General features: G+C 49.5%; 1 protein-coding gene across 5 annotated transcripts in view; it reads right to left on the bottom strand.

The window, feature by feature from the left end:
- LOC135903397 (RNA-binding protein Musashi homolog Rbp6-like) overlaps positions 1-13758 on the bottom strand; it is a 1054134-nt gene that overhangs the window by 155751 nt on the left and 884625 nt on the right. For 4 of the 5 annotated variants that reach the window (XM_070534623.1, XM_065433710.1, XM_070534624.1 and 1 more), the window contains one exon: positions 6283-6354. In XM_070534623.1, the coding sequence (XP_070390724.1) occupies positions 6283-6354 (72 nt within the window). Of the gene's footprint in view, positions 1-75; positions 266-6282; positions 6355-13758 lie in introns of those variants that run through there. The other variant, XM_070534626.1, reaches the window with a different exon arrangement.

The following is a 13758-nucleotide window of genomic DNA, read 5'->3' as shown; positions in this document are numbered from 1 at the left end:
ACTCATAAACTGCATGAGTCAAAAAGCAAAGAAGACAACATGTACAAAAAGAAAGAAGACAAGACAGTGAAACGGTTCATTGTCAATGGCGTTTCTTTATATGCCCCAACATAATGAAAATATTACTGTCTTCATTTTCCTTCCTGACAAGTCTGTGAAGGCGCGAATGCGCGCCGCCGAAAAGAGGCGTGTAATATTGTGTCTTAAGGCAACCGAATGACCGAGTAAAAAACATCAGGCGTGCCCAGCGCTTCGGCCAAGGAAACTGAAACGAAGAGAAAAAAAAATAAACCTTTCTCTGTATTCTACAACACGTCGAGAAATACGGGTTGTATATATATACTCTGCACTGCCTGTATTTAAAAACTTGAACGGTCATAAAGCGCCTAAGCCAGCGCATTCCAACCATTATATCGCCGCAGAGAAATGACAGCATTTGAACTCTGATGTCGATCAATCAGAACAGTGTAACAAAACAGCGCTGCCAATGCCGAAATCGCACCTTTTTTTCAACGTGGTCAATGCTCTCTTCTGTAACAACACACATTATTGCATCCGCGTAAATACGTTGCACGTAGCAGAGAGACACGATCCCATCGTTGCTGCTGTCTAGCAACGTGGCCACGCATTTTCGTGGATGGTTTCTAGTTTCCGCTAACCAAGACGATCGTTTGTGCTTAAACGTTTCATGTGCTAACACGCACAATCGCTTTATTTACAGCATTCAAAAGACTTCGAGGCTGCGTGTATTGCTACTTTTTTATTCCTTAGATGGACCGGTGACGTTTTCTTGCTTTATTTCACAAATCCGAAACAAAATGGAGACATCTGCTCTCCATGGAGACATCTGTATAAGTAGCTTTTGATATGTTATCCAGTTAGTTTTCAAGGAGCTGGGTGCCGGTAAGAACAATCGATGAGCACGTTAAAGGTTGTACGCCGACATGGAGGAGAAGCCAAAAGCAAGAGCGACATTTAACTCCTTCGTTAATGGAGGCCTCAACAAGTGCAGAGCTAGCTACACATGGTTTTGCTGTGTTTTTGGTCGCTCTAATAAAGAGGACTTCAGAAACCGAACGGCGCTTTTCGGGCGTTCACCGTGCACGGCACTACCAGTTTTTTTTTTTTTTCAGATAGAGGCTGCGCACAAAAGCGCCCATGCCGTTCGAATCGAAGACGGAGCCGCCTTTACAGCTCCAATGCGAATTCCCAGAAAGCGCGAACGAAGGCCACGCGTCGTCGCACAAGTTCACACGGAGCACCGCAAGACGCCCAAGCTAGTGTGTCACGGAGCACGGCTTGTCAGACGGCCGTGCGATTGGCCCTTGAAGTACCATGTCCGATTCGGTCAACGCTAGGGGATCTTCTCACTTGCAGTATATTCCCATATCCCGTGTAGGTTAGTTCACGGTCACATAAAAAATAATAGTAAAGCGAACAGGCTGCGCACGCCAGCTGCTGGGCTAGTGAATTGACATCGCATGAAAGTATTGAAAATCGCTTTCACTTTGTGGCTTGGAAAGTCAGTCCGTTCCTGGAGGCATGCAACTTCAGCGATACTTCTACATGAACAAGTTGTGGGATTAGTCACCTGAGAGCGGTTCATTATAGCGGCCCCTACATATATGTAAGCATTAAAACCATTTACGTCTTTTCCATCCAGTCTAATAGTGAGGCGAAAAAGTATGTACAATTTGCTTGCGGTTGTATATCGTGAGCCCTCAAAAGAAGTCGTAGGGAATTGATGCATTGTTTTGTTTCTTATATTCGGGACGACATCAATCACAACTGGTACATCTCGTGTCGGCTATACATTTCCGAGATACCACAAACGTGAAGGTGTGCATAAAAGGTGTGCGGAAGTGCAATGCTAGATTGTTAAGCAGTGTGTCAGCCATGCGACGTGCAATGGAAGCACACCGTTGCTTTCTCCTCCCGCGGAGGGAAGTGCCTGGAACGGGCTTTCCCTATACGCACACTCTTGCAGGGAAAAACAGGGGCGGTCGTCGCAGTGATGCAATTCGTGTCTTAAGTTGTGCGCGCTACGTTCGCGTACATAAGGGATGTGGTTTCGCGATAAGGTAGTGGCGATTAGTAATTACGTTTTGCTCTGAATAAATGAACAATAATAAGATGATAATGGGGACGCGACAGGAGCGTTCGGGTGGCGTCTCCACTGTCTTTGGACTCCTTGGGGCAAAAAGTAGCTGTGCACATAACAAATATGCAGCAATCGAGTCATCAGCAAAAGAAAGTGGATGCGGCTTTTAAATTTTTGTTAGACAATTAGAAAGCAAGGCCAATTCTAGGTTAGAAAGCAAGCTGAATATGAAGGCCTGTACCGTGGGGTGGAGTGCAGAACACAAGCTAGAGCAGAGACTGACTGCAAAAAGGAGCCGAGGCAAGAGGCACCTGTTTCATCATAAGCAGCTCATTGACTCAGCCTGTCACGGGAGTGACGCCTGCGCGAGTCTGCGCCGACACGAGCGAACACCGGCCACCACGCCTCGGGCTGTTGATGCCCCACCGCGGGGTAGCCAGTCGGCTTTACGCTGGCTCAACGCTCCTCTCTTTTTCTCTTCGCTTTGACGCGGAATCGTTTGTGATCCTTTCAGAGCGTATCGAACGACGTCAAACGTACGAAACACGGGCACGCGGCAGGGCCAATATTCGTCTCATTTTAAATGCTTTGCATAGTTCGCGGCGTTTAAAATGTTGAGCGGAATTTTTTCACAGCTGCCGCTGCATGCGCTCACGTGGCAGCTGCAAAGAGCTCATCCTCCCTCGGGTAGCACTTTGAAACTCTCGCCTCGGGCTGATCAGGAGCCGAGCAGACGTTGCGTTGTTGTTCTCGCCTTCTGGTCACCACCATGGTCGGATCAAAAACCGCGTATAGCAGAGAGACCTTAAGAGGAAGCTTTAGCTCGGGCCCAACTCCGACGCGGCATATTCAAATACATATAAAACGCAAAAACGTTTTTCTGAGATAACCCCAGGACCGATTTTAATGAAGTTTGTTGGATTCAGAGATAAAGTTACATTCTAGTGACCGTCGGTAGCGGAATTTCGATCTAGGGCTTGACTTTTGTTAAACAAATTTTCAAATATTCCACCGTTTAAAAAAATAGAAGCTCGAAGTTTACAAATTCATAGCTCTGCATCACGAACAGATATCGCGGTTCTGTAAACTGCATCCATAAGATCAAAGCGGACAAATTCGATATGTGCTTTAATACTTTTTCGCCTGTTTCAGTACATGAAGAGAACTGCTGAAGAGCAGATCAGGGTAACGTGTCGCCATAATACAATGTAGTTAATTGGGCACCAGAAAAATGACTCAGCCGTCAGCTTTGCACACTTTTGCACCCCTGATTCATCGGAATGGCTCATGACACAACAAACACTGCCGGCTGAGTGCGCCTGTTGAAAGTGTGACATTCACAGTGCTTAGAATACGTATTGCTGCCGACAAAGAACAGCCCCCCCGACTGAGCCGAACGAGAGGCTGTTTCTTAGGCTCAGTTTGCTGCTGGTCTCGCTGTGTGTGGCGATTCCTACGGCCTGGCAGCAGTGTCTGCGATCACATCGATCGAGCACGGTGGTCGCAGACGGCATTGGGCGCCAGCAGGAGCCGGTCGACATGACCACAGACCACAATGACGCAACACAGTTTCTGAGAGCACGGATTCAGGGGGCCGTTCGTATGCGATGCCGGTCGGCACAGCATAGTGAGCGAGGTGACAAGGCGTCGGCCAATCATCAACGGTAACTTTTGAGAAGCTAAGCGGACACGCTCTTGAATTCACCGAGAACTCATTATAGTGCATCAAAATCATTTTGGTATTACTTCATTGGCTACAATATTTGCACAAAGTAGGTATGCCGGCCAGCCACTGGTCGCTCTTAGGTGGCGCTCAAATCCGACAGTCGAATCCATGAAGCTCCTCATTTGTAAGAAATGCTTTTTTCTAACCGATCAAACAGTCGAATAACACGTTTTCCATCTCAATAACCTGCTATCTGGTCCGTATTCATAAAGAAGCTATTTTCCTATAGCTGTTTGTAAGAGCACATTTCACCCAATCCTGATGCTGGACATACGAAGGCGGCTAGCCAATCGCAAAGCCTACTTGCGAACGAAAAGTTCGTGAGTTCGGTTCGCTGTTCTTACGAAGTAGCGTCCCAAGTGCTCCGCGAATATGGGCTCTGAAAGTGGATTCCGGCAAGCTTTCTGATGCAAGGGCTTCGCCGACGACTTGGCTATCGTCTGGTTGCAGCTTTGTCGGTGATGATTACTGAACGGCGCGTCGATAACGATGTACTCTTGCTTGAGATAACGTTTGCCAATCAGAATTCAGAGACGCCGAAAATAAGTCCACTATTACGTTCGGCCAGCACCTGTTCGTATACGCTAGAGTGGTTCAGGAATTGCGATAACATCAAGTGTTTGTTATTGGCCAGCCGAGTTCACTAATACTACGCTTTCAAGTGTCATTGGCCGGCGCCACCACTTAGGAACTGATGTGGCGTACGAAATTCTTCTTCGTGAATAATTGCCCTGGGCCCAAAACGTCTCTTACGTATTGGCGCTCCCACACAGTTTCACAAAATTGGCAGTGGTCAATAAATTTGGGGCCGAATTTGCCAAGATTTTTATTTTCCATTGGCCATCGCTTATGTGCCCGACATCACGAATGGCTTTCAGGACGAGCGCAAGAAATCCTTTCTGAATGCGAGCTCAGGTCAGCCACAACAGCGAACGCTCACGGTTAGTGAACCGAGCTGGCCAATGACAATTTCTGCCACCGAAAAACAGCGTAACACCTGAGGTAGTACGCGGGCAAATGGTGCGGAGGGCGACAGAGGAGACGAACACCTAATGCGCGCCTTCTTGCTTTTCAGTTATGCGGTACAAGCTATCCCACCAGTCTGTTCTTTGGAATTCGTATAAGGTTTTACCATGCAAGTGACCGAAAAACTTTTATCGCGTAAGTGCTTTTCGCAATCGGACGATGGTCGAACGTGATGTGGTTCAAGGGGATAACTAGCTGACAGAGTAGGCGCACTCAATATGCTCCCTGAACCTGGATTGCAAAGTTTTCGATGGTAAGAAGTAACTCAGATTGGCCGGTGCCCCCGCTACTATGTGATCGGCCGGCAACTGCACTTAAACGGCCTTTGTGAATCTGTGCTCTTATTTCTAAAAGCTCACATTGGCTACTATTTTCGCGAGAAGTGAACGTGACATGTAAGGCATAGCATATTTAAGGACCTCACAAGCAAAAATGAAAGACGGTAAAGCGCGTTCACATCGGGCCGCCCATTGAAAGAAAGTGTTCGCGACACAAGAGCGCACAGGGTGGCCTCCCACGTCGTCCGTCCGTCAGTCAGTCAGGGTGTGGTTTCCAAGGTACGAGCAGTTATTGGGCCACCAAGAAATATTATGCAACACAACACATCGGTTACAGCAGGGTAGGGTAGCTCGACGCGCATACGGGGGTGGTGCGACCAAGATGGTGGAGGCGGCGGGCGAGGTCGAGCAGACGAAGACCAGAAGCAGACGACGACATACGGAGGAAGACGGCACTTCCCCACGCAGATCACATATGCACACATACACACATCACCACCGTCTCCCAATGCCCGAGCTCACCGCAGGTACCGCATTTAGAGCAGCTCACTCAGAAAGAGCACGAGACGCATAGAAAAAAAAAAGAATGTAAAAAGGCTATAGTCAAATGGAGTTGATTACGTGGTACAGGGTGAAGCGTAGTTTGAACTATCAAATGTTAGTAAGTCTGACAAGAAGAAGCGTTGCAGGCATGCCGATTAGGTGCGTGGAGCACATGCGACCAGTGCTCGTTTGATGGCCCACACTGAGGCAAGTTTAGAAGCTACAGACAAAGCTAAGTCACCTTGCAAATGAGCACAGCTCTAAACTCGTGTCATTGGTAGTCAGTGTGCGTGCAGGCCAGCCACGTTTGGGACAGTAGGTGCGCCGCACTTTGGCTGAGCTTCGCAGCCGCTGCTTCTTTGTGGCAAAAGAAAGCACGCTGATGGGACCTGAGAATACTGCGAGGCGACTTCCATTTGTCGCGGCAACACAAATCAAGTGACTCCCAACCCACTGTCGCATGGCATACGACGGCGCGAAAGCAAAGCGCGACCACGACGAGACATGATCAGGGCCCTAAATGAGCTGCATGGAATGCAGGTTGTAGAGGTTCAAAGGGTCCAAGGGCGGGCAGGGCAGACAGAGATGTTGCATGTTAAGGTTCATACCTGCGAAGGGGTAGCCAAATCCTGGGTAGCCGGGGTAGCCTCCACGGCCGTAACCGTAGGCTGGGAAGCCAGCTGCCAATATCACCAAGGCGTCACAGCAGCCAGCAGACGAAGCCGCGTAGAGGGACGGAGAGGAACGTGCAAAGGAAAAACCAAATTACAAAGCTGTCGCAGTATGATTGCCGTCAGCTCAACACTTTTGAATGAGTTCACATTGCATGCACCTCGGCGATTACTGCACTGCAGCACTTAACGACAGCGTAAATTGCACAGCAGCGCGGGCACATCGCGGCCTGAAAGAATTTGGCACCCCACTCAAGAGCGTGCGATAGTGCAGTGTCAGTAGCTGCTGCATTAGATGCTACGTGGTAGAGACGTCGGCATTTGTTTTTGTCGCATTGGCATGATATGGCACAATTACGAAGACGATTAAATGTGCTCACTTAAAATACAAGTGAACTTCAAGTGACTGCTTTATAACCGTAATGGCTTTACTTGAGGGCAATTTCTGTGTGTTGTGACGTACAATGTTCTAATTGCAAGTTTATGCGAACTCTGCGTTAGCGCTTCCCGTGTTTTACTTTCATTTCTTGTTGATATTCTGTCTCCTTTGTTTGTGAGTGCACAGCGCGAAATGTGGACGTAGACATGAGAGGGAACAGCGCTTGTCTTTCTTTTGTCTACGTGCAGCCTTGGGGTTGCGCTGCTCTCATCAAGACTGATGGCCTTTCAGGACGTAGGATGCTCACTATCCCTGCATTTGCTACCGGCACACATGGGGATTCCGGGCAATGAAGAGGCGGAAACTCTTGCAAAGAGTGCCCACCACTCAAGCGTCCCCCTCATCCCTGCTGTACCGGCCGCAGACTTTTCGAGACACAGGCCGCGCCGGCACATCATCGCCTGCCACCTCGACAAACGGGTATCTCTGGGCCGGCCTCCACGGCCTCTTCCACAGCACGGCCTCCCACGAAGGGATGCCTCGTTGCTGCTCCGACTGCGAGTTGGCTGCTACTGGACGGCAGCCCGCCGGCACCGCCTTGGCAAATCCACCTCGCCAGCCTGTGCCTCCTGCGGTGAACCAGAGACTCTGGAGCACCTCCTGCTGGCCTGCCCTGATCACCTGCAGCACCACGGCAGACTTCTGCAGGAGTTCCACCACCTGGGGCTCCCATATTCACGACAGGCAGATATCCTCTTCTCCTGTCGTAATCAGCCACCAGCCTTCCCAAGTGTCGTCGTGTACCTCGACTCGTAGGGGCTCTCAGCGAGACTATAGGAAATTTCTACGAAGACGGATAGCCCAACGGCTATCCCACCACCTCGGGCATCCTGATCCACCACAACTTCACTTCTGCTGGGTCACCTCCTATACGGTCTATCACCAGCCTACTACTCCGGTCAAACCCACTGGGCCCTCCCGGCCGGGCTGCTAGGACGACCCTCTACCTTTCTCCCTCCTACCCTCTCTCCTTTACTCCCATCTCCCCCCCTCTGCTGGCGCTGGGCCGTGCTCTCCCATGGGTTGCAGAAGATAGCGCTAGCCTTTCCGCCTTTCCCACAAGAACCACTTCTCTCTCTCTGCATGCTTAAGCTCGCCATAATGCATAACCAATCAGCTGTCCCGCTGAGTAGTATTTGTGTGCTCGTTTGAGCCGGCCTACCCTCACTACGCACTGTAAGCCTCAGAGCGAAAAGCATCACCCATGATGCCAACCACGCGTAATTAATTTTAAAGAAGCATACAAGAAAGCTTGCAAAAGCTTGTGCAAAGCGTGCCGCTTGGCATGCCTTCTCTTTTTGTTTCTAACTTTGGAAGCAAACGGTTTTTATAGCCTGCAATTTCGAACGAACATCGCGGCATGTATACATTCAGGAAGGTGTCAACTATGGTTAGTGAAATTGTACGGCTGACAGAGCACTGAGCGGCACGGGTCTCGGAGCCGCGCTGCTTAACTGGATCAGCAGATGGCGCCTCGTCATTTGTAAGCTGGTCCGCGTATAAGGCTCGCTGAGCGACGTTGGGAGCACTTAACCCCACTTGCAAGCCTACTGCGGAAAGCTGTGCGAATCAGTGTGTGTCGACGTCATGGCTTCTGAGGGCGACAAGTGTGCCGAATATGCGTCTAAAACCCGAAAATGTACACTACGTACTATTGGCGAAGGTCAGATAACATATCACAAACAAGTAGTCGCTGCAGCATCACATCCGGCGCCAGCGTGTCCAGGTAACGAGTACACCTTTGGACTGACGGCTGCGCTCTACTAAATGCCACGGCAGCATCGTCGTCGTCGGCAGCCCTTCGAGTCCCTCTCTCCCTTCCGCACCTCGTGGCGCGTTCTCTCCCCCGTGACGGGTGATTGCGTCGCGAGACCGAAGTCTTGACCCTCGCTTTGATTCCGCTCCCAGTTCGTGTCGAGGTGCGCCGACGCTCCGCTGGGCGACGCTTGAAAAGCGGAGGAGGAAAAATGTCTGCGTTTCTACTGAAGAGCCTGCGCAAATAAGTGACTGCATCAAACGAGTGGCTCGGTTTGCATCAGCTACACGCGAATCCGATCGCAGCTTCACCGAGAACCCGTTTGGAAGTTGTTGTGTATGTAATCGACTGAGGCACACGCGGGATTTGCAAACAGTGAGCGATAACATGTATGTGACTCTTCGTGAAGCCTTCCCAGATTGGACTGAAGTGACTATAGAAATTGCCAAGGTGTGCAATACTTGTAGCTCTAGTCTGAGAGAACAGAAGATTCCACTGTACAGTGTGTCTAATGGTTATAAGTACCCTCCTATGCCACCAGGTTTTCCTCCGCTAAACTGTGTAGCCGAAAGAATAGCTCTCGCAATTCAACTAGGTTTAACCAGAGCTAAACTACAGCCGATGATTTTTCCATCTTTCCGCTCTATGCCGAGCTGGACAGCGAAGAGGCATTCGTTCATTTAAAGGCGACGCAGCCAGTCTCTCATTAAGCGCCCCGCGTCGCAGAAAATCTGATGTCGGCATCGGCCGTCGCTTGGCCAAAAATCATCCCGAACCACAACCACGCAGGCCCTCCGCGTGGCGCGGAGGCGTCATTGAACTAATTGAATTTCTCAAAGTAAGATGCTTCAGACAGAGATGATAGCGGCGGAGTTTAATTGGAATATACCAGAAAATATACTTCTGTTACGCGCAAACTCAAACCCCTTTCCCGAGCGGCGCGGCCCGCTCGAGTCCTTGCAACAACGCCGTCGCGTTTCGCTCCGCGCATGCGCAGGAAAGCTGCGGTTGCCAGGAAGCGGGACAAGCAGTCAGAGATCGTTTAAATCTATCGCGTTTCACTCTTAAAGGCGAAGCTTAAGCGTCTTCAATTTTTTTAGAAAGGGATTTAATTAAAAAGAAAAACTGAACAAGGCTATCATCATTATCATCATAATCATCGTCATCAGCTTGTTTTATGTCCACTGCAGGACGAAGGCCTCTCCCTGCGATCTCCAATTACCCCTGTCTTGCGCCAACCGATTCCCAACTAGCATCCCCATTCTAATATTTTCCATTTCCGCCGAGAACTGACGCGCCTTAACCGATACCTGGACAAGGAAGAAATTGTGGATCATTAGCTTGTCAGCAAGAAATAATAGACGAATAAATAAATAAATAAATAAATAAATAAATAAATAAATAAATAAATAAATTGATGGTGAAACAAAGCATATAAGTAGGCTCGTCCACATACCTACCTTTCACGCACCAGGAAGTGCGAAACTTTCCGTACGTATTACAACGCTGTCCTTTCACAGATCAGCACAGTCTTGGTAGATTAAAAACAAAACGAATACTAGCTTCTATCTATTCTCTAACAACGGCTATGGCTACAAAGAAAGCTATATGCGTGGTCAAAAGGATATAGGGTGTCACTCCTGGTCTCGTTTTTTCCCTTCCTTTTTGCAGGCGACACAAAGCACAGTGTGGATAACGTTACTGCATGGCAACGTAGACTAATCAACACAGCAATCTAGGCTTGGTGCAAGAAACCGGAGACATGTGATGTTATGTTAAAGACCAAATCACACATATGGCCCGAAGTGTTACAGCAAGTAACTGGCGACAGTCGCGTGTACACGGAAGTTGATGACGTGTGATCGGTATGTTTACACTGAGAACAGCGACCGCAGGCATCTTGAAGGTGTTGCATAAACCAACACTGCAGCTATGCTACCCGCGACGGGTCTGTGCCGGAAATCACTTCGTACACGAGAAGGACGCAGTGACGAACGATCAATCAGATACTTGCTACAACACTTATCCTTGTCTCACACAGCAATTTATCCGCCGGAACATAGGGCAAAATTAGGCGCCATATACAGGAGTTTCTGGTGTAATGTTGTTTTCGTAAGCATGGATTCGCGACGATTCTGTTTGAAGCCAAATTTTGGCACGCCCCAGATTTCGCTTTACATAACATTCAAAACGTGACTCCGGTTTCTTGCAGCCCTTCGCACTAAAGACTCATCAAACTACCGTATACCGATGCAAGTACACGCTATGTTTTCAAGCCATATGACATCTATACAAGTCTACAGCACACCGCGTAAATGTGCCCAAGGTCAAAGGAAATGTTAACCGCTCCCCTTCATTCAAGAAAAAAAAACAATAACAAAACGCTATGCGAGGGTGGCATGCCGATACGGGTGGCGACGCATTCCGATTACGTGCTGCGTCGAGCTGCCGTCTGGTTTCGGAGAATCCCCAGGTCATTTGCATACATTTTTTCGCTCGCTCCAAACACAGCCAAGATGAAAATGACAGTACTCCGTAATGCACAGACGTGCTTCCCTGTAAATTTTGCAGAAATCAGACAGACATTGATTGCTGTCGGCGTTCGGCGGCCGCCTCTGACGGCAGCTCAATGCAGACGCACCGGCCTAATCACAAACTCGTGCAGGTGGGTTCCAGCAGAGAATGACGATCGATAACATCTCGACAAGGAAGGTGGAAACAAAGGTGACATGACTACGCTATCATGCACACGAGCCGCTCGACGTCCTCAGGCAGCGCGCGGACGCTCGCTCTTCGTGGCACCTCGGTGCTTTCTCACGCACACCAGGCGAACGCTTCTAGAAACTGTGGACGAACATCGTGCAGGAGAGGCTCACCGAATTCAGGGCCCAGTGAAACGCTGCCACCGCAGAGACTGTTTCAGTTGTCTCTGAACATTGAAAGAGTTTGGTTTTCGGTCAGACTGCGCCCGCGGTAACGAGGTGGACGGAAGCCGGTTTTCAGCACGGCTTTTTCCGGAGGCCTATTCGGCTTGACTTGTTCACCTCTAAAGTGGCGACGCATACCTTAAGTCGTACTCAAATTGAGGTGCTCAGGATGAACGATTGCTGGCACCATCACTTAGAGAGCACTGTATATATGGATGAATGGACGCACGGACGGTCGGACGGACGGACGGATGGACGGTCGGATGCATGGATGGATGGGTGGATGGATGGATGAATGTTATGAGCGTCCCCTTTGGAACGCGGCGGTGGGTTGCGCCACCAAGCTATTTGTTATTTTATCGCCTAATGTCCTACCTATGTTGAAAAAGAAGAAAAGAAAAGAAAACGTGAATAATTCCCATATTCAAAGTTTTGGAACCCCTATTGTGAACTTTGCTTTTGTGCGCCTCCGTTGTTCGTCGTTTCTTTACTACCACCAATCTTCCAATCGCCTCTCAGTGAACTTGATATAGCAGCTCCCCGTGCCAGCGAGCCAATCCACTCAGTAGACCCTTTTGCACACTAAGTACGCTATCTTGTGAGGAACAAAACTCAGTAGCCCCTAGGCCTTGCGTTTCGAGCGTTTCCGAGGAACTATATTAAGGCCCCTTCTAGTCTACCAAAAATTTTTTTCCCGACAGCTAAACATCTCCTGTGAATGACTTGATCAAAAGCAAACATTCACAGACTCGCTCCTCGCTACATAACTTCCAGCTTAAAGAGTAACAAATGTCAGGAAAAAACAACAAAGAAACACCTCCATCGTTTCGCGAACGAGATGGCCATTTGTCTTGATTAAAGCTGATTCCCTAAGCTTCTTGTGCGGATAATGACACCAGTCGAGAAGACAGGGCGCCGAGCGAACAGCGCGGGCACAAGTTCACGTTATGCCTCCGCTGCAGCGTTTCGGTGGAAAACTTGCTGCTGACAAACGTTTCTTGCTGTTTTACAGTGCCCGCCAAGACGACTTCGCCTTAAGTAAGCGTCACTCGCTCATGCGCTCGTCGTGTCCACTTGATTTGTTAAATTGCTGCAGCTGGCCACGTCGGGTCGCAGCGAGCATTGTTCGCTTTTAATGCGTCGCAAGAACCCAGAATAGCTCACAGAAGCTTGCTCGAGTAACGATAATTCATTTATCGGGATGCAATCTACTCGTCACCTTCCCAAGGACTAGAGAAACGCGCCAGATGAAAGATGTGAAATCTGCGCCCTGCAGCCGCCGATGTTGACGTGCACCGAGACGCTTGAAGGCACCCTTGAAAGGAGGGAGAGAGTCATTCGCTGCTGCGCGGGCGTAATTATCCAGGCCACTGGTCCCACTCTCGCTGATGCAGGTACACACGAGGCTGAAACGAGGACGAAAAGGAAGCAGAGCGAAGGTGCCGCTTCGTCCAGAGGAGAGGTGCACACACCGAGCTTTGCAGACTTCTGGAACTGCAGCAATTTGCGTATCGCTTTTTGAGCTTCACATATTGGCTCTCGCCATGGGACTGCACGGCATGATTCCTGCTGCTATATCATTATTAATAACTGCATGTAAGGAGCTCTTGGTGCCTTACCCAGGTGGTTCAAATTATTCTGGAGTCCCCCACTACGGCGTGCCTCATAAACAGATCGTGGTTTTGGCACGTAAAACATATTAATGTAAGAGACTGAACATGGCGTTTACCTGTTCACTTTCCCGTCACGAGAAAGGGACATGTGCAGCCTTCGGTGTTAATCGTTTGCTTCTGACAACGGGCGCTCGGAACTTTCCTGCCGATGCGCGTGTCGCCGTATGTTTCATTCGGCGCTCACTAAAAGCGGGGACACTGCGCACAGTGGTGGCCGAACTACGCTGCACGTCCCTCGCCGCAGATTCGTCGTGACGACAGCTTCGCTTAAACGAACTTCCACAACGCGTCAGACCGGCGTGATGTTTTGAAAATAAGGTGCTCTCAAATGCGCTGTCGACGACAAACGTTTACGGGGAGTAGCTTCCATCAGGAGTGCAATTAGGTGAACTTGTTTCCAGACGCGGATTCGGAGAGACTGTGAAATCCTGTCACGAGCTGGCTCGTCCAGGTTCTGGCAGTTGAGCTACCGATAGCCAAAGGAGTCCTGCTATGTTTCAGCTCACCAGCGCTCAAGTTCGCGGCCACGTCTGCGTTTAAACACAGGGAGACCTGACGAACGGTTACTTGGAATGAGCAGCAGCAGATGTCATGACACCGCTTCCCGACGTTGAGCGA

Source organism: Dermacentor albipictus, chromosome 2 (genome assembly GCF_038994185.2).
Source record: "Dermacentor albipictus isolate Rhodes 1998 colony chromosome 2, USDA_Dalb.pri_finalv2, whole genome shotgun sequence".
Taxonomy (NCBI): Eukaryota; Metazoa; Arthropoda; class Arachnida; order Ixodida; family Ixodidae; genus Dermacentor; species Dermacentor albipictus.
The sequence above is the reverse complement of the archived record's forward strand: the minus strand, read 5'-3'. Positions and strand labels throughout refer to the sequence as shown.